General features: G+C 43.6%; 2 protein-coding genes across 3 annotated transcripts in view; both read left to right on the top strand.

Moving 5' to 3' along the window:
• The window catches only part of ITCH (itchy E3 ubiquitin protein ligase), a 65,950-nt gene extending 62,155 nt beyond the window's left edge, over window positions 1-3,795 (top strand). For both annotated transcript variants that reach the window (XM_035548198.1, XM_035548197.1), the window contains exon 24: window positions 408-3,795. In XM_035548198.1, coding sequence (XP_035404091.1) covers window positions 408-507 — 100 coding nt within the window. In that variant the 3' untranslated portion in view covers window positions 508-3,795. The remainder of the gene's footprint in view (window positions 1-407) is intronic.
• A 5,660-nt stretch (window positions 3,796-9,455) lies between these two features.
• On the top strand, window positions 9,456-17,418 carry DYNLRB1 (dynein light chain roadblock-type 1). Its single transcript, XM_035548312.2, has 4 exons — window positions 9,456-9,576; window positions 11,791-11,866; window positions 13,318-13,485; window positions 16,904-17,418. The coding sequence occupies exons 1-4, from the start codon at window positions 9,574-9,576 to the stop codon at window positions 16,945-16,947; spliced, it is 291 nt and encodes a 96-aa protein (XP_035404205.1). The 5' UTR covers window positions 9,456-9,573; the 3' UTR covers window positions 16,948-17,418.
• Window positions 17,419-20,794: the final 3,376 nt, after the last annotated feature.

Here is a 20,794-nt window from a genome sequence, read left to right as displayed (position 1 = left end):
CAGTACTTTCTAAAGAAGTTTGGACTGATCTTTTATTATCACCACACTCAATCTTGATAATGAAATAAATAGCCACATTTAGACTTCCTCTTCCCTAAAGAAAACATAGCTCCTACTCAGTTCCATTAGTGCTTGGTAAAAATATACAAACTTCACATTTCAAATATGAAACTTATTGAGACTTCTTACCAAGTACAGTACATTTCTGGAAAAATATTACTGTTCAACACAGGTGCTTGTACGTTAACTTTTGCTCTAATAAATAGATAAATTTGTGTCAGGAGTCAGCTTATCACTGGTATAAATCCAGGTATCCATCTACGCAGGAAAGTTAACATATCCATAATGGATTTTTTTGGTAATGTTTAAATTATTCTCTAGTACTTAAGGTTTTTCTTTATTTTCAGTTTCAATCGCTTAGACCTTCCACCCTATAAGAATTATGAGCAGTTGAAGGAAAAGCTGTTGTTTGCAATTGAAGAAACAGAAGGATTTGGGCAGGAATAGCTAAGATTTGCACCTTGAAGAACGTGAACTTGATGTATGTTCTTCACTTCTTCTGCTTGTTGCACACTTCATTGTAAAGTAGACTTGACTTGGATTTATTTAACAATACTAGCGTGTAAGTAAATGGGTGTTATCCTGAGGTTTTATCCACGTTAACTCTGGATTTCTGCTGAGCACTTTCAGAGATCAAAAGAGCAATCAGATATGGCTACAAATTAATTATGACCGAAGTAGAGATTTAATACAGCTTTGGGCGTTCGTTCATTCCTTAGAATGTGTCCTTAATGACTGACAGATTTTTTTAAAATAGTTTTGTCTTTCCTTTTTAGTAGCATATTTTGCTACTGATGCACTGGGAAGTTCATTGGTAGCTGCAGTGCTGCAGCAGCATCATAACCTCTTTACAGCAGTGTTACTAGAGCCAACTCTTAACCATCCTCTGCCTACTGTGAGCAAATTCATTGCTTAAGCTCTTTTTTGTAACTCAAGTGTGGCTGGACTGTTTTTTTCCCTGCCTGGAGTCTGCTCACATGCCAGTTGGACTCAGACTGCTGTTAAGGGAATGTCAAACTGTGGCACAGATCTGAGGCATAGCTTTGGTTTTTTTTTTTTTTTGTTCACAATCCTGCTAATTTCAGCAAAATAGATGCCTGCCCAAAGTTGCTGGAATGTTTCTGTGTGTCCTCGGAAGAATTCTGACTTTTTTCTGTGTAACACATCTAACTTTTAAAACTGTATTAACACTGTGGTACTTCACTTGTTTTGCAAAAGACAAGACCACCTGGGATTGCACTGATTCCATTTAGATTCCTGTTTGCAGACTGATATTTCTTGTCAAAAGTGTTAATGGACATTATATTCAGTGTTATTCTTACATGTTGCAAGCAGTTTTCTCTGAAGACTTCATTGGGCTCTCAGGAAGAGGTACAAAGTAACTGGATTTAAAAAATGATAATACCTATCATTTTTGGTGATGAACTGATAAGCAATATTGGCTAAGACTAAGAGGACTAGAAAGCTCATATGTGGATTACAGATTTTTGAAAAGTTGGAGCATCAGAAAACAATTCAATTAGAATTGAAGTTTTTGGGGGAGGTTTTTAAGCTAGGTCACCCTAAGATGCTTACATAGCTGGTAACTTTTGTAGCAAGTTCTTAATGGATTAATAACATCTTTTTCTTCCTTTTAGAATCTGTCAATGTTCAGTTCTCTTCTGGTTTACAAAAACATTTTACTGCTCCTTTAGACTGAATGCACTTTTTGGGTATGGTTGGCTCTTTCCTTATCTGAAGTGAGGAAAGCAAACTTCAGTGAGACAAGCTGTTAGCCATAGTAAAAAACATGACACTCGAAATACCATGTAGCACAAGTTAAAGCATAACCGTAGCTCAAAGCGTTGGGACAGCAGCTGTTTTTAAGAGGCTTCTATATACTGGAGCTGAAACAGGACAATGGGGAACAATAAAACTGAACTTCCAGTCTCAAAAGAATATTTCCTTCCTGCTATCCCTTCTGTATAAACTACAAAGATGGAAAAAACGATTCAGGCGTAAGAAAATCTAAGATACTACTGACTCGAGATTTTTCAGGTCAAAGTGATACAGCCTGCTTGGAAAGCAGAATTAGACCTTAGAGTGAATTTTGTTATGTATATTCTAACAAAAGCAACAGAAAACAGTTTCTGATGGTACAGGAATCACCCTCTTTTACATTTTCACTGATGGTGAGAACTAACCTGGCTTTGTGGTTTTACTAGCAGGAAAATCTGCCAACTTCAAAACATTTGATGGATATTTTACAGCATACAGCTCATAAGGAGAAAAAAGCCTTATAAATATTCTGTTTATGTTAATTCTTACAATGAAATCTAGATATCTAACATATTTACAAGAGAGATTAAATTAAGCAAGATAATACAAGATTAAGCTATGAAAAATAGTTTGTGTTCTGCATAACGCTTCATGATTCATGTAGGAAACCTAGAAATGTTGTTAATGTATAAATATCACCCAAAAGGCTTTCAGCCCTATATTTTTAAAATAAAGAATAGTTATAATTGAAATAGCCTTAGCCCTAGTTCTATAGGGTATGGCTGTTTAATATTTTTATGGTTGAAATGTTTAGTTCAGGAAAAAGGTAAATGCTTGTATATATTTTTGCAATCCGGGATTCCACTTACTCCATTTTTCTTTCTTTAATTTAAATGGCATGTTTATATGTCTTTTCTGCTGTATTAGGGAGGGGGGAAAGGGGGCTGGATATCCCAAGCACTAGAAATTATTTTTAAAATACTGCAAAGAAAGAATCAGCTGGAGGGAAAAAAATATCTGTGAAACATTGGATTTAGCCAAAATTTAAAGTAAGTCTACTACTGTGTTTAATTGGCAGTATTTCTGAAGTCGGAAGTAGAGACTACTTAGACGTTTTTCTTTGTAAGCATTGTAAATGCTAACAAGTCTGTTAATTTTTTTCACAGCATGTTGTGTAGAAATAAAAAGCTGTTAATATGAACTGCTGGTGCACTTCTCTGTTCTTTATGGGTATTTGGTGGAAACATGTGGATAAGCCCACAGTGTCTGGTATCCCAGATAACAGATGATTATAAATTGGACTTTCAGCAGAGATTAATGAATTTGTCTCTCACTACTCCAACTGCTTTAGCAGCCCGAGCTGCATAAATTCATAGTATATAACAAATGTATATTCATATGCAACTGCCAATTGATCCCAATTTTCAAGTGTTAAAATAATGTTTGTTTACAATTTTGCCTTATGATAATGACATGAGAAAAGCAATTAAATGCTGACCGGCTGATCTAAAAATTAACAAAGCCTCATTGTTCTGGGTAGCTCAAGAAATGTTAGTATACTAAAGTGTGCACAGTAAATGTGTCATGTCTTCATCTGACCTAGTATGGAAGTTTATTTTTTAATCCGTTTGCTTGTGGTTTAAAAAAAAATTTACTCAAAGTAAAACAAAAAAAAAAGCCTAAATTTTTGGTTTGCGTTTTTATTACATGCTGCACTGAATTTGTAATCTCAGCTCTTTGTTGTATTGGCATCTCCAGCCTCCTTTTTTTGTGGTGTCTTTTGATTTTCTTCAAGAATCATTGTTTGTGTATATGTGCTCTAGTGAACTAGTAAATAAACTGGGATCAGCAGCACTGGATTGTAAAATACTGTACTGAAATTCATTGTTGAAATTTCCTTGCATTGTAATTTCAAATACTCAGGTAACTGTAACAGTATCTCAGTAAGTCAAATACTTTTATAAACTACTTAAAAGAGCTGGTAGTCTTGTTATTCCTTCTGTGTTACGAAGCACCTGTGTGGAAATAAACTTGTCTGTCTGCTCTTGGGGGGCAGGAGTGGGTGTGTAGGCTGGCTTTGTGTGTTCAGAGATTTGTCTTCTGCCTGTTTCTCCAGCCTCTTAAGGTCCCTTAGAATGACTGCACAGTCATCTAGTCACCTGGTGTATCAGCTACTCCTCACGGTTTTACATCTGCAGAGCTGCTGAGGGCATGCTCTGCCGCATTCCCAGCCCACTGGTGAAGGGATTAAACAGTCCCTCACCGGTATTGTCCTTGGGGCATCCCACTAGTGACTGGCTTCCAGCTATGCCACTGGTCACAGCATTTCCCAGCCCACTTCTCAGCCCACCTCACAGCCCTCTCTCTAATTTAGTTGGTATTTCATCAGCTTGCCCGCAAGGCTTTTACGGGAGACAGTGCTGAAAGCCGTACTTAAGTAGAGAGAAACAACCTTCACTGCTGTTTCCTTCCCCCACCAAGCTGGTCACCTCATTGTCGAAGGCTATCGCATCAGTAAGGAGTGATTTCCTCTTTGCAAATCCATGCTGACTGTTCCCAATCATCACGTTTTCCTTAATGTTTTTGGAAATGACTTCTACGAGGTGTTCCCTGACCTTCCAGGGACTGTGCTGAGACAGGCAAGCCTCTCATTCCCTGGATCCCTCCTCTTGAAGGCAGAAGTGACAGTTGCATTCTTCCTGTCCTCAGGAGCCTTTCCTGATCACCGTGCAGATTATCTGCATGGCAGGTAATGGAGATTTGCCTTCCAGCAACTTGTGCTTTTAGATACATCCCCTCAGGTCCCATGAATTTGTATGTCCAATTTGTTCAAATGTTCCTCAACTGATCCTCCCCCACTGGAGGTAACCTGCCTTGCTGCGGCCTTTTCCACTGGGTTTTCGCTCTGCTTGTGACTTGCGGAAAACTGACTCCACAGTCAGTAAGATTGTAAAGTAGCTATGTTTATTCAGTGCTGGGCAGCATGGGGGGTAGTCCCACCAAAATCGTAGGCACACGATGCGGCAACTTGCCATTGTTATATGCAATAAAGAGTTACATATGCCTAAAGTTTCACAATGCACCTATACATATGCATAACCCGTCCCTGCTTCATATTAAAATTAGTTCAAGAAGTCATTTCCATAAGCTCCTCCCATCTGCACTTGCGCAGTGTCTCCTGGTGGTGGTTGTCGGGGGTCATGGGGATGAAGGTTGGTGACTCTTCCTCGTCACCGCTAGTTGACCTCTTGTCTTTGCGCAGACTCAGTTGTTCCTTGGCTCTTGTCCATCCGCAGGACCAGTTTCTGCCAGTTTTTTAGCTGAGTTTTCCGTCCTCTATTAGGATTTTCCCATTCAAAGGCAAAGAGTTTCTGGCTTTCAGTTGCCACAGGCAGGCAGAAGAAGGCATCCTTTAAATCTAGTACCATGAACCAAACTTGACTGTTTTCTAATTTTGTCAAAAGATTATTTCCATTTTTCCTTGTTCAAAAGAAATTTTTGCATCCAATTTTTCCAGCAAGTCCCTTCCTAATAAGGACCTTGGCAAATTGGGTAAGTATAAAAATTGATGAATTCCAATCATTTTTCCCAATTTAAATTTCAAGCATTGCAAAAAATGCCTTTTCCTGTAGGCCAGGTGCTCCCATTACATTTACAGACTCAGCATTTTTCCAAAATCAATTTTTGAATTAACACAGAAAGAACCAACAAAAAATTCAAGCCTCTCTCTTCGTTCCCTAGCTTTATTTCAGCCAGTGGACCTGCTAGGGTAGATGCCCCAGGTCCCTGATATTCCTGCTCTGAATATTTCAAGTTTATCCCGCAACCTAAAACAATTTCTTTTTGATGTCAGGGGCCGATTGCCCTAGAAAGAGGCTAGCCAATTGCCTCTGTTTGTCTTCCAAAGCCAGGTTCAAATTGTTTTTTTTGTTTTTCTTTTTTTTTTCTTTTCCATTGCATTTCAAAGTTGGTCCAAAAATTCCATAGGGGTTTCTTTTGGACCTTGTTGGAACAGATTCTCAATTCCCAATTTAAGTAGATTTTGGTATTTACATAACCGTTCATAATTTCCGGGGTGATTATGATTAGGGTCTCAGTGGGGGGTCAGTCAGGGGAATGCAATCGTTGACAGTTCCCTGAGAGGTCCCATTGGCAATCTGAGCTCACACATGAACTCAGGTTGTTTTAAGAGTTAGCTGCTTTTCTGTTTCCATGACAACTCTCTCGGACCCATCATGGTCCCTCTGCCCCAGAGGGCTCACACCTGTGATTTAGAGATCTCAGCCTCGGGTTGAGGCGGAACTACTAATATTCCTACATCCTCTTTCCCGGCTCATTCAACTTCAAACATCTCTGTCAAATACTACATGCCACACCTTTAACACCTTCAACAACCCTTTTAACACTTCCTTTATCTTTCTCCAGCCTGTACTTTTCTAATGCCAACACTGCAGGCTCAGTCAGGGGCCAACTTAATTCCATACCTTTTCCCTCTAAGATGCTGAAACAACATATCAGTATACAACATTTCATCCTATTTCCCTTCTCTCCTCAAAAACAACATTAATTGCAAGATAGCGTTATAGTCGATTGATCCATAAAGTGGCCATTTAATTTATATAGTGGCCACCATTTATTGCAATACTTAATGAGAGTCCTCTTGCTTTCTATGCCCCCAGTTCCAACGATATCCTTCCAATGTGCCAATATGCACCCAAGGAGGCTTTCTTTACAACGTCTTTGTTCTTGATATTACCCATTTCCTTGATTTCACATTCCCTTTTATTTATTTGTGTATTTATTACTATTTCTTATTAGTTACTGTCCCCTGTTTCAATTTCCACGCAAACCTTTTTATTGCAGGTTTTTACTATCTTTTCCTAATCTTCTTCCCAAATGTCCCAATTCTCTGGGATTAAACTTTTCTTTCCACATACAAACTTTACTATTTCAGATTCTTAATGAGCCCCGTTCCAATCATAAATCCACAGGACTTCGGGAAAACACCTGGAGCACTCAGCCTTCTGTCTTCTAGTCAAACAATACCACCTTTTTCACAAAATTTACATTTCAACAGGACCCAAGCCGAATGCCACTTTTTCTCATTCACTGAGTTAGTAAGCACACACAAAACAAGGAATCACTCCTATGTACCCGCCAATATCCCGGTTTAAAGGTATTGAGGATAGGTTGTTCCCAATCTAAGGCTACTTTCTGTCGGCCAGGTGTTAAATACATTCCTCCTAAATAAATTTGCTCTCCCCCCTTCCTACCAAATTCCCAGGACTCAAGCCCGAACCACCAAAGAAGTGACCCTCTCCGTTCTACCACTTTGATAATCAGTCAGCCCCCTCGTGACACTTGAGAAACTGACCAAACACCACAGCAAAAATACCAAAACTTCTAAACTGTTACTTAGATAATGCTCCTGCCTTTCTCCTTGTCACACTCAAAACATTTAAGAAGAAAAATAGTATTACAAGATACACCACCGGGCCCATATATTGGGCACCACCAATCAACACTTGCATAAAACAGCACTTCTTTTTGGTCTGTCATGCGCTTCGTTTGTCTTCGGCCGTTCCCCTCGCGGACAATACGGAACCGCGGATCGGAACTCCGCACTCGCTTCGCAGCAATGCTGTGTCTCACTCACACAGCACAATCACGCAATCACACAGAGGCCCCTTGCACTTCTTGTTCATACCACAAGAATATATCACTTAAAACAATAACCAAACTTGTTTGTATCATCTCTGGCCGTGTTCCTTGTGGAGTAACTCACTTCACAACAATACTTTGTCTCAAACACATACACTTACACAAATGCTTTTAACATGTGATACCCAGACATCTACAAATAAGACATACAATTATTAACACTCCAGTTAGTATCCCTCCAGCAGCTGCAAATATTACCCAGATAACCCTGTCACAACTGTGAGAGGCCTGCTTACTCTTCTGCTTCTTATACAGTCATTAGCAGGTCTGTCCTGGCTCCCAAAACTGGGATGCAGCAGTAACCTCGGATTTGCTCGATCTACTCCCAAGATCGCTAGCGGCCACTCTGTTGGTCAGCAAATCCCCCTTGACCACTCTGTCAGTCAGCAAATACCCCTTGACTGCTCTGTCGGTCAGCAAATACCCTTGACCGCTCTATCAGTCAGCCTGTAGGGTACCCTACTCCCATACGGGGACTATGCTGCACGCCGGACATCTCTGCGCGATTTACCAGCTGCCCTGGCCACACGTACGACTTACAGGCCCTTCCTGTACTGTAAAACATACCGTTTGTCCACGGCTTCAGGAGGTCTTTGTCTGCTCCCATGGTGAGTGGCTGAGAGTGGAGGCTCCTCCGAGGAAAATACTTGGGGTGCACCTAGGGGCCTCTGCTCCACAGTCGATCCCACAGCCAAGCAGAGTGTCTCCTGGCTGGCTCGCCAAACTGACTTGCGGAAAATGGACTCCACAGTCAGTAAGATTGTAAAGTAGCTATGTTTATTCAGTGTTGGGCAGCATGGGGGGTAGTCCCACCAAAATCATAGGCACACGATGCGGCAACTTGCCATTGTTATATGCAGTAAAGAGTTACATATGCCTAAAGTTTCACAATGCACCTATACATATGCATAACCCGTCCCTGCTTCATGTTAAAATTAGTTCAAGAAGTCATTTCTATAAGCTCCTCCCATCTGCATTTGCGCAGTGTCTCCTGGTGGTGGTTGCGTGGGGATGAAGGTTGGTGACTCTTGTCACGGCTAGCTGACCTCTTGTGTTTGCACAGACTCAGTTGTTCCTTGGCTCTTGTCCATCCGCAGGACCAGTTTCTGCCAGTTTCTTAAGATAGGCTCACTCTCTTATCAAGAGACTGACCTTGGTAAGGGGCCCAGGGCTTCTTACTTTAATTAATTTGCACAATGCACCATAGTTAGCAAAGACACTGAGTAGCATCCACTAGTTTAAGTGTCAGCGCTCTATCTCTATTTGATAAGATTCTCCTAACTCCCTCTCTCACTTGCTTTCCAACATCTTTATACAGCCTCAATAAATACAACTTTGTTAGCAGCAACACATCCCAGTTATGTTTTTCTATGCCTGGTAAATGTACACAATAGGAAGTGCCTTTTTTGTACAGTCGGGGCAGTCTGAAGTTGTTTGCCTTGTGCTCTGGATATGATCGCTTAAAAGCATACTGACAAATTGTGTTAACCCAAACTTCGGTAGTGCTTTGGGAGAGCTTGTTAGTACAGCTGTGAAGCTATTTTCACTATTTCAGGATTTTTTTTTTTTTTTTGGAGTGGAGCAAAGCCGCCGTTCAGTGTTGCTACACCCACACAACTTGGTCGTGGCGTTGGGTCACTTCCCAGCTCCGTGACCCTCTGAGGGTCGCTGGTGCCGGCTCCAGGCCGGCGCAGGGGGCAGGGGTCGCACCGAGGGGCCCTGCGGCGGGAGGAGCTGCGCGCCGCTTCCCGCCCGGCCTGCAGAAGGGCCGGCCTTCTACTACGCCACCTCCCCCGCCGTGTTGTTTTCGTTTTTTGTTGTTTTTTCCCCAAAGTATGTCGGGGGGTGGGGGGGGGACGCCTTCCTGAGGCCACTTCCCCGCCCTGCGGTGCCGTCACCGCCGCAACGGCCCTGGGGCCGCGCACGCGCGTGGCCCGGCCCTGCCGCCGGGGAAGTGCCGCGGATTGGCCGAGCGGCGCGCGCACGCGCGCGGGGCCGTGACTGGCGACGGGGCGGCGGCAGCGGCGGCTCGCGATGGTGGGTGAGGCCGCGGTGGGGGCGCGCTTAGGGCGGGCCGGGGCTGGGGGCTGGGGGAGCCTGGGGAGCGGCCCGGGGCTTGGGCCGGGCCGGGCCGGGGCTGAGGGCTCAGTGCTGCGCGGTCCCGAGGCTGGGGCGGCGGGGGAAGGCGAATCGGCCTGCGTGACGGCCGCCGGCTTCTTCGGTCCCGTGTCCCGCAGAACCCGGGGCGTGTTTTTTTGCTGTAGCGGGACCGGAGGCTGTTTCCCGGTGAAACGTGCGGCCGGGTAGCTGGCGTGTGTAACACCCCACGGCGTGCCTGGGAAGTCTTTGGAGGAACAGGTACTGACCTGAGTGGTGGATGGAAAACTGGCGTGGGTTGTTGAGGCGCCTTTGTTAGGTGGGAGTGGAAGCTGGGGGCTCCTGGGCAGAGCCGGGGGGCGAAGGCTGCCGCCGTACGGGCAGCTGAGCGTTTGTACGAGCTGGGTGCTGGCAGGAAGGGGTTTTATTCTCCTTCCCCCCGGCGCATCTCTGCCTTCCCGTGTACAGCCTCTTGTAGTTTTTCGGCCCTTTATTAAGGTGAAGTTTTTGTTTGGTTCACAAGTTCAATATTTCCTTTTTATTTTTTTATTTTTTTCCTGGGTAGTGCCTCTGTTGCTGTGGTGAGTGGAGCTGGCTCGCAGCGGTGCTAGGTGAGCCCCGAGGCTCCCGTGTGTCGGGCAGCAGGAGCATTTGGTCAGCATCGAGCTGCCAGAGCAGTTCACCCCTCAGTGAAATAGGTTATTTGATGGTTGTTAGAAGAATTTCAACATGGGTACGGTTCTGTCGGGATGCTTGTTTGCATCCAGATAGGCACGTTAAGGCCTGATGAAGTATTTGATTAATTAGGACTTGGAATTCAGCTAGGAAGAAATCAGGAAACTATTTCAAACTGAGCAGCGTGCTGCTATATATTGCTCAACATTTGTGCACACTGTAGGTTTTTTTCCTCTTTCATTGTCTTCCACTTGGAAACAGTCTGGCATTCAAAAATTACCAAGGGCTTTGGCAGAGTGATTAAACTCAAACGTTTCTCTCAAGTATGTGACAAAAAAAACTTCTTTGTGAAGACAAATTCCAGTAGTACCATCGTTGTAGCAGGGGGTTGTGTTACTCTTAACTACCTATGCTAACAAACCCTGCAGAGAGTTTGCCAACAGCTCCGAAGCAGAAGCTGTCTTGTGATAGGGTAAGTCACCTCTGGTTTGACGGAGGGTGGAGGTGGAGAGAGGGTTCCTTGCACTGCCTAACAAATGTGGCATCTTGGCCAAGTGTCCTGTGTGGATCTCACCTTTCCCCTGAGCTTAGATGAGCTCCCCTTTTCTTCTGATCTGAATTGCTTCTTGCAGGATCTGAAAGATGCTGCATGCCTCTGTTTCCTTTAGTGGGAATCAGATATAATAAATGCCTTTTGAAGGGGGTTCACCCAGCTGTGAAATGCTCCAGTGGTCAGATCTTAGGGCTGTGCTGGAGAGCCCACAGGCAGGTTTGGATTGATGGCTTGTGGCAGTGAAAGATGTGCAGAAGGGGCTGAAAGCTCTCCTGAAGTTGATGGTGATTTTTGTAGAGAAGGCGATGGAACTAATGCCTTGCCCTTCATTTTTTTTTGTTTATTAAGTTGGTTTTCCAAAGCAGTAAATCGGTGGTTTTAATCTTGTAGCTATACCAGCACGAATCATAATTACAAATGCATAGCATGGTTCTTTTTCCTTTCACTTTTCTGATTTTTAATTGCTCTTAGCATTCATATGGTAGAAGGGAAGGTAGTCTTTTACTTAGGATATGTATTTTTCTGATTTGTTCATACATTCCACGTGTGTTTTCATACATGGTTTTTGCTTGGCACCTAAACTGTCGCAGACTGACTGAGCCGACTTCCAGCTGCGAGCCTACAGTAAGGAACTGATGCCTGAGGTTGTGGGAGGGTTGAGGAGGAGGAGGGAGAGAAAGATTAGAAGGGAGTCCAAGTTTATAAACACACGATCATAATCACAAATGAGTGAAGGCAGATGGAAAGCAACTGAAAAGGTCGTGCAGAAAAGGTAGTACCAAAGCACACCTTGCTTTATAAAGAGGTGTAGGTAGTGTCTGTTTGAATTATCTTCGCGCAGTTTTACTTTCAGACTCGTTATTACAAAGCATTAGTTGAAGCCAAAGATAAGCTGTGATCTTTTGATTTGTGCTTTGTTTTTGCAGGCTGAGGTGGAAGAAACACTGAAGCGAATTCAGAGCCAAAAAGGAGTGCAAGGAATCATCGTTGTTAATTCTGAAGGTATTGTGTCAGTGCTTCCTGAGGTTGTAACTTACTCTGAGCGTGTAGTTTAAGGACCGCTGGTTGTACTACTTGCAGTTAAAGTCTCTCCTTAGCAAACGCTTTACTGTAGTCAAACTAGATAGATAATTGGCTACAAGAGAAAATGAATTTCCTTTTCTGTTTTTCTGCAAGCTCGCTTTATTATTTTAGGAAATCAACGAAGCTGAAATCACAAAAGCTTGTACGTGCCATGCCAGCGTTTGGAACTGGTCTGTCAGAGCCTCACCTTTTTGAGATGCTTTTATGGGTAGCACTGCAAGTTCTCATGACATCTGAAATGTTGCTGCTGTCCATGTCCAGAATGCCTTGGCAGACATGAGGAGCACAGCTGCTGTCTCCTGCTGATGGCCTCATGGGACTCATAAGCTAGTTGCCTCTCTTTGGAGCCACTGAAGGGTCCAACGCAGCAGACTTGTTTAGAGTACTCCAAATATACTGTGGGCAGCCCAGCTTGTTAAAATTGTGTGATTATCAATTTAAAATGAATGTTTCTTAGAAGTAATCCTTAGAAAAAATGACAAGTAGCAGCTATATGTGAATATACCAAAGATTGGATCAGTGCATACTTAGCCCTTGGTTATGCAGTTTGTGTTCCTGCTTGCTGCTTTTTCATGATTGTTAATAATGGTTTGTGCTCTCCAGGCTGAAGTATGCTTCCTTGAACATACACCTGCTGCGGTTTTTCTGCCATGATAGTATTTGGTAGTAGGCTATTGCATCAACCTTTTGATATGTGAGCTGAATTTTGGCTGGCTTTTTATGAGGAAATGCATCTGATGGGTGGCAGCAGTATAAAGGAGGGAAGGCTCTGGCCAAACAGCATGCATTGTGTCTGCATTCTTGGCTGGTGCACAGGAGTTGAACCTTGCAGGACTGCATGAGCTGTTACGGCTGTGCCTAAAAGCTTCAGCTTTGTATCTGTGGGATGCAGCTACTGACGGCCTCTAGACTCAACACCGATCCCAGCCTAGCTTACGTGACTGTTGTTTAGCTGTGATATTCAGGAATCTGTCTGAAAAGATGAGCTGTCCCCCATCAGGAAGCAAACCTGAAATGTTGATATTTCCACTCTCCCCCTAAAATATTTGGGTTTGTTTTTATTTATTTCTAATTTTACACCTCAGGTGAATAACTGAAAAAGCAAAAGTAAATCACTGATACGACTAGAGGTAAACCGTACTTTTCATCTGCAGCCGTGGTTACAGAATGTAGCCTCTGCACATCTTATTTCTGTTCACATTCTTCTTTTAAGCCTTAAAAAGAACGCTCTTAATCCCGTTCCCTTGTTACAGCTATAACACTTGCATAGGTTCAATGGCCACAACAATTGGACGTGGTGATACCCAAAGGAGAGGTAGTTCTGGAGTTTTGTTACTGACCCTTGCTGTCCCTGTGGTGGCTTCTTTCAGGTATTCCTATCAAAAGTACTATGGACAACTCCACAACGATCCAATATGCGGGCCTAATGCACAGTTTCATCATGAAGGCAAGGAGCACTGTGCGAGACATTGATCCCCAAAATGACCTCACATTCCTGCGGATCCGCTCCAAGAAAAATGAAATCATGGTTGCACCAGGTAAGAGGGAGTGGGGTGAACTCAGGCATCAGAGAATCCAGCAGAATGCTTTTCTTGTGAGATTTGCCATAGCTGGGTGTTGCTTGTTTTGTGGTGTATAGACTGAGCCTGAGAAATGAGTTCTGCATGCTGCTGTTCTTTATAATGTATAGTCTATTCTGTTCCAAAGAGTTTGTCATTGTTTACTTTCTTCAGTTGAAGACTCTTGTCATTGACCTTAAGTTTGCTGTTTAATATTTTGATGTGGGAAATCAGTTTTCATTTCATTTTCATAACAGTAGAAAGGATTAAATAGCATTTGGGGGCATGCAAAAGAGCTTGCAGCTTCTCATGCTTTGTGTTTTTCAATATGAAACCACGAGAACCAGAAAGGAATATGTTTTGAGAGCAATTTCAGTTCAGCAGTTGACTAAGCGATAAAACAAACCAGCCTAATAGATATTCTGATCAAGAATTCTGAATTAGAATTGTTCAGCTGGAAGGAACCTACAAAGATCTTTGAGTCCAACTGCCTGACTTCTTTAGGGCTATCCAAAAACTAAAGCAAGTTATCGAGGACATTATCCAAATGCCTCTTGAATACTGACAGGCACCGGGCATCAACCACCTTGCTAGAAAGCCTCTTCCAACCTTTGGCCACCCTCACAGTCCAGAATATTTTCCCGATGCCCGGTCTGACCCTCCCCTGGCACAGCTTTGTGCCCTTCCCGCACATCCTGCCATCGGTCCCCAGGGGACAGAGACCGGCACCTCCTCGGGAAGCCGCAGAGAGCAGCGAGGTCGCCTCTTGGCCTCCTTTTCTCCAGACTGGACCACCCAGGTGCCCTCAGCCTCTCCTCACAGGACAGGCCTTCCAGCCCCTTTTCCAGCTTTGTTGCCCTCCTCTTTCAAGGACCTTAACATCTTTTTCGTACTGTGGGGCCCAGAGCTGCACACAGTATTCCAGGCGAGGCCCCACCAGCAGAAAACAGAGGGACAATCGCCTCATTTGACCGGCTGGCTGGGCTGTGTTTAATGCACCCCAAAATGCATTTTTTTCTCCCCCTTGGCTGCCAGGACTCGCTGCTGGCTTGTGCTGAGCTGCTGTCCCCAGCACCCCCAGGCCCCATCCAGCTGAGCTGCTCTCCAGCCACGCGTCTCCCAGGCTGTGCCCGTGTCCGGCACTGCTCCGTCCCAGGGGCAGCACCCGCCCTTTCCCTTTGTTGACTGCCCAGTGCTCCCATCTCTCCAGATCCCCCTGCGAGGCCTCTGCAGGGAGTCAGCAGCACCTCCCAGTTCAGTGCCATCGGCAGACTTGCTGAGGACCGTCCCACTCCTGCCGGCAGATCGCTGATAAAGATGTTGAACAGGCCTGGCCCTAGAAACGAGCCCTGGGGAACACCAGTTACACTGACGGGCTGTTGCTTCCTGGGTCTTCTCTTGTGCCCTTGTAGATGTGTATGACGTTGGCTACTTTCCAGTCAGCAGGCATCTCCTCAGGTTCCCACAGGCTTTGGTAAATTGTTGGAAGGGGTCCAGCTATGATGTCCACTAATTCCTTCAGCATTGTGGGGTGAATCCTGTCAAGCCCCATGGACTCGAGTACTGAAACTGTAAGGGACCAGTTGTATCAGCTGGTAAGTCTAAGATGTATCATTACTATCAAAGACAGAAGCAAAAAAGGCATTAGATGCCTCTGCCTTTTCCATCATTCTTATTAGTTAGGTGACCATCATCATCAAGTATTAGTACAATGTTTTCCTTAGACTCCTCTTGCTGTTGATGTTCTTAAAAAAAGCCTTTTTTGTTGTCTCGCTCCGCGCTGTCCAGCATCAACTCAGGTTGAGCTTTGGCTTTTCTCATTTTTCTCCCTGTGGTTGTGAACTGCAGCTTTGTCATCTCCCTGTGAAGCCCAACTATGCTCCCAGTGATCATGTATTTTCTTTTTCTGCCCAACTTCCAAGAGGAGTTCCCTGTTCAGCCAAGTCTTCTGCCCCCCTTACTTGACTTGTGACACGATGGGATTGTGTGCTCCTGGGCTTCTAAAAGGTGGTTCTTAAAAAGTGACCAGCTCTCATGGACCCCTAAACCCACTGAAGCACATTCCTGGGGATGTTACTAACTAGCTCCTGGAGGAACTTCAGGTCTGCTCTCTTAAAGTCCAGGGTGGCAACTCTGCCGACCTTTTACTTCATTACAGCAAAAATTTTGGATTCACCTAATTCATGAACACTATGGCAAAGACAGCCCACGTACTGTCACAGTTCCCATAAGGCCTTCCCTGTTGTCCTTTCCCACTTGGCTCACACAGTACTTGTGGCAGGAAGTTATGTTTAACATGCTTTAGTAATGTCCCAGACTTGCTTGTTGCAGCAGTAATTCCCGGTTTGTGTGGGAAGTTAAAGTCTCCCATAAGGACAAGGTCAATCGCAGGATTTCCCCCTATTGCCTATAGGGCTCATCCATGCCTGGATGGGCAGTCAGTAGTAGAACCCCCTGATGACATCTGCTTTGCCGTTCATCCTCTTAATCCTCAACCAGAGGTTCTCTGCCGCGTTATCCCCAGCAGCAAGGGCTGGGTCTCACCTCTCCTGTATGTATGGTGCAACACCCCTGCCCTGCCTGTCGCTCCCAAACAGCCGAGCACACCCTATCCCAGCACGCTGGCTGTGGGACGCATCCCGCCTCTTTGGCTTAAAAGAGGGAAGGTAGCGTGGGACAGGTGTACTCCTGAGCTGTGGAGTATAGCCGCCTTCTCTTCAGGAGGTGCCCTCAGTATTTCATCAGATTATGAAATGGGAAGCAATGAAACGAGTGTGGCTCATTAATATGGCAAGAATGCAGCTTTGTTCCTTTCATACTGCATCTGCTCTGTCGTGGGATTGTGCTGATGGGGGGGCACAGAAGAGGACTGCAGCTCCAGCAGGCTGCTCCGTGGGGACTGGAGAAGGCAGAGCTTGAGAATGAGAGGCTGTGGGGTTTATGCTGGTGCAGCTTCCAATATGCAGCTTTCCATATGGAAGAAGAGAAGAGGAATAACCATTGCTCCAGAACAAATACATCTATAGCTGCTTCAGCCTAGCAGTCTGCCTGTGAGGTATGGGAAATCATTGTCTTGCACCACCTAATTTAGCTAAATTATTTTATTTGCCAGTTACGATTATTTCTTAGGCACACGTTAAGTTACATTGAAACGGCTTGTGAGCATGAAGTTTCCGAAGTTGAGACTTCTCCTTGCTAAGAGTTGAAATGAGTGCTCTGACATGTCAAACCTGTTCTGCTTATTGAGAATAAATGTCAGGACTCAGTAGTTCCAACAGCATATCGGTGGGATGTGTAAAAATGCTCAAAGTTACTTTTGCTAAATGCAGGAATGTTTTTCTTTGGCTGTGAACAAATATCAACAATGAAGGAATATTCTTTTTCTTTTCTGTTCCAGATAAGGACTACTTCCTGATTGTCATCCAGAATCCTACTGAATGATTACACTAACTTGGTCTGTTTTTTCCCCCCTTTGCCCAACTTTTTTTTAATTTAATGGTAAAGAGTACAGCATTAGTGTTAACTTGGCTGTGCCACTTCAGTAATATCTGGAAAAGCAAAAGCAAATGTTTCCGTTGTTTACAAACAGAAAAAAGTGGCTTCTTTTGTTATCACAAGTCATTTTGAGAATGAGTTGGTGAATTAGAATCAGGTGACTTAAGCAGTAAAAAATGCAACAGATTCTTTTAATAGTTAAGAAGATAATATAAAAAAAAATCTAATAATGTTCTAAAAATTATTCTTTGTACATTTCCATGTTCCTGTCACAACTATTTGAGTTAAACTTTTACACTATTACTTTTGAATTACTGTAAATATGAAACCTGCCTATCCTCTTGTTCTCTCTGTTGGTTTTGCAAGTTACTTTGGAAAAGTTACTGGTCGTATTAAAATAAAAAGTGTCATCAGTGATTTGTTTTTGTCTTTTTTCCCTTTTCTTGTAAGGATTTTAATTGTCATGATTGACTGAGATTTTTCTTCAAAAAGTAGAACCTTCCTAGGACTATTTTTACCAGTCTGTTGCTTTCTCTGAGCAGTGATTTATTTTAAGTACATGGGCTATGTACTTATAATCGCCTGATATGTTGGAGCATTTTCCCGTCACTTCCTTTTTTGTCTCAGAACAGAGATGTGCTGTGACTGAGTGAGGCCATTAACGCTGCCTGTGGGAGCTCTTGGGCTATCACATTTCAGTAGCTGATTCAATCTGGTATCTCGCTTTTGTAATTTTTTTGTTAATGGCTGTTAAGGACAAAAATGCTCATCTGGTTCCTCCAAAATAATAAAGGGGTTATTTTTTGTAGCCTTGAAAAAGTCTTGTATTTGCACGCAGAGCTCAAGGATTTGTGCAAAATGTGTACATTGAAGATGTATGCCACGTGTGACAGACGCAACCCCGCCTTGTACTGAAATTGTCTTAGTGATGTGCAGAACATCATAGCCCAGATTAAAAAATCATGCATATTGTATTGTGCTGCTTTTTCTTTTTCCTGTGTCCTCGAGTAGCTCATTACCGGGAACTGCTTCAGCAGGGAGCAGTGCCCAGACAGCCCCCTCGTTCCTGAGGCTCCTTCATCCCATGGGAGCAGGAGGGGCTTTCAGCGAGCTCTTCTGCCTGCTTGGGCAGCAGCCTCCTCGCACACGTGGCCGCAACCAGAAGTGATGGGATGGGAGGTTTTGTCAGCGTGAAAAGTAATTTCTCCTAAGGTGTACCTGAGCAAAGAGGGACAGCCTACACGTGTGAAACATGCTGTACAATTAGGGAGAGAACCTATGCTATTGCTTGAGCTGGTGAGGGATCACTCCTGACTGATGTATCTGTGTTAGCAAAAGTGTGTATCCTGGGTTTACCCCTGCTTTCTGAAAATTGTGAACAGTACTTGGGAATGTGTGATAACTGTCCAATTCTACACAAAGGAACAAACTTGGAATTTATGGCTGATCTCAGCAGGTTGGGGAATATTCCAGGCGATTGGCTGCAGTGTGGTTTTGGAGACTAGTAAAAATGTTGGTGTTGACTTGGATGTTTTTCTGGATTTCAGAGCACAAAGTATGGGGTGTGTATGTGGTGACTCAAACAGCTAAGGTAACCTGAGTGTTCTGCATTTTTCTGTGTGTTTTCAGACTTGGCCATTAATTTATAAACTGCTTCTATTTTTTTTAAGTTAGTGTTTATGACCATGACGTCCAGAAATGCTTTTTGGAAGAGAACCACGTTTTTAACTTATAATTATGTAAAGTGGTCAGTCCTGCAGCACCTGGTTGTGGGCACTTGTCAGTATTTTGGGCATCTCAGCTGTCATCATAGTGATTCAGTGTCGGCTGTTGCTCTGTTCATGAACTGTTTCTCCCATCAGCAGATGTCTGACCACACTAAATTGGTGTAGCCCTGCAATCACATTTTATGCCAAGAAGTGACTAATGTAAATAACCATCTCCTAGTCCTAGAAATCTGACAGATAACTCACATAGCACATATTTACTGGCACTTCTATTACTGAATCATGGTTTGAGCCGTATCATCAAATCGGTGAATAGGGTCTGAAATCACACTCTGCATTTGGAGTAGTTCCTGATATACAGCAGCTTGTGTAAAGCATGTTATCTGCTATGATTTAATTGAATGTTGTCTCCAAAAAATGATCTCCACCAAGCTGAAATCTTGGGATAATAATTGAATAGTGAAGCAATGCAGAAGAAGAATGTGACTTCAGTTGTCTCCTTTATCTTCTGTTGTTCATAGCCAGAGAAATGTTTCCCTGGAGGTAGTGACCTGCTGATGTGCTTTGACTTCCCCTGGCAGGTGGCAATGTTGCTCTTTTCAAAATGGGAGAATTTCTGCAGTGTCCTGCATTCTTTTGGACGCTTCCTTAAGGGTAACTATCCTCCTAATGGTTCCATATCACATCTGAGTTAAGGATAGAGTGTTGGGTTTTTGCTCCCCCCCCCCTTTTCTTTTAACAATCTGTAATAAATAACCCTATTACAAAACAAAGATGCACACTTTCTGCATTGCATTGAGATAATAAACTTCCAGTGAAATTACAGAGTTCCTGCCATATGCTGATTTTTTTTTTTCCTCTCCAAGGACTGGTAGCAATCTGACTAAAATATACTCAGGGACTTGAGTAAAAAGTCTTGAAGCTCATTTTGGACTCTCTGGAGGTGTGTCATATCCAACTGGTGAGGGCAGGGCCTTGCTAGTGCCACCTAGCATTCCAAGTTCATTCATTCTATTTCATTTTTTAAATGAGAGGTTGTGGATCAAGCTGAACAGCAACTATCCCCATTTAGATAGTTATTATGGAGAAAAAGTGTCTTACTTGGATCAGGAGCATCAAAGACAAAACGGTCTGGCTGGAAGCAGTTCCTCTGCATGCAAGTTAGAGGTGGACTTCGCTTTTCCTAAGTCACCTTAATGAGGTCAGAGAAGGAGATTGTGTGATGTTTTGCTTGTCCTGTATTTGCTAAGTCTGGGCTTAGTCATTCTTACAGTAAAAGTACTGACAACAGCAAATTGAGGAAGAACAGAAGAATAAGCAGTTCTAGTCTTTTTTTCCTAGCCAGAAGTGGTGATTCAGAGGAGGGCTTGAATAACTTTTGTGCTCTGTGCTTTTGAGGTGCTTTGTGTTACGGTTGGAGACTGGCCTAATTTGCTGTCTTTGAGAAGTGAGTTTTCATGGGTCCCTATCTGAAGGCAGAGGAAGCACCTGCTGTGAAGACAGAAGAAAAAAAAAAACAACTAATGCATAAACAAGTCAATGAAAAGAAGTTTGGGAAGCCTGAGGTATGGCTCTGGGCTGTGAAGAGCAGCACTTGAGGCCTCTAGTAGAGGAATGGAGGCGGTAACACTTTAGGACCACAAAAGCTAGACTTGCAGAAATTAATCTTCTGTGGATCTTCAGACAAGTTGTGTGCAAGATTTTTCAGGAAAGCTGAGGCTGGAGGCAATAAAAACCCTCCTTCAACCATGTCCCATTTATGTAAGTGCAATAATGTGCTGAGAAGCTCCAGAGCTTCCGTGCATCGGTGTCTTCTCCCACTCAAGGTGTACAAATAATGTTTTGTGGAATTATGGCCCCAGTCCTGTAACCTGGTCTGCGTGGATAAAATCAGAGATAGAATCACTAAAACAAAGTGTTCCTAGTGCCTTCAAGAAGGGGTTAGCACTTTATAACAATAGTAATAAATCCTTCACCTGAGCACGCAGTATGTAAAGTTAATCGGCTTGCCCTAAGTCAACATCACTACTTCTGCTTATATATTTTTGGTTAGATTGGGTGTATTT

The sequence above is a fragment of the Cygnus atratus genome, chromosome 16, assembly GCF_013377495.2.
Source record: "Cygnus atratus isolate AKBS03 ecotype Queensland, Australia chromosome 16, CAtr_DNAZoo_HiC_assembly, whole genome shotgun sequence".
Lineage (NCBI taxonomy): Eukaryota > Metazoa > Chordata > Aves > Anseriformes > Anatidae > Cygnus > Cygnus atratus.
The sequence above is the reverse complement of the archived record's forward strand: the minus strand, read 5'-3'. Positions and strand labels throughout refer to the sequence as shown.

What these genes read in the sequence shown, in the direction of transcription:
- DYNLRB1 (XM_035548312.2), top strand. An exon ending in CATCGTTGTTAATTCTGAAG is followed by an intron (nt 11,867 to 13,317) that starts GTATTGTGTCAG and finishes GGCTTCTTTCAG; the next exon opens with GTATTCCTATCAAAAGTACT. An exon ending in TGAAATCATGGTTGCACCAG is followed by an intron (nt 13,486 to 16,903) that starts GTAAGAGGGAGT and finishes TTTCTGTTCCAG; the next exon opens with ATAAGGACTACTTCCTGATT.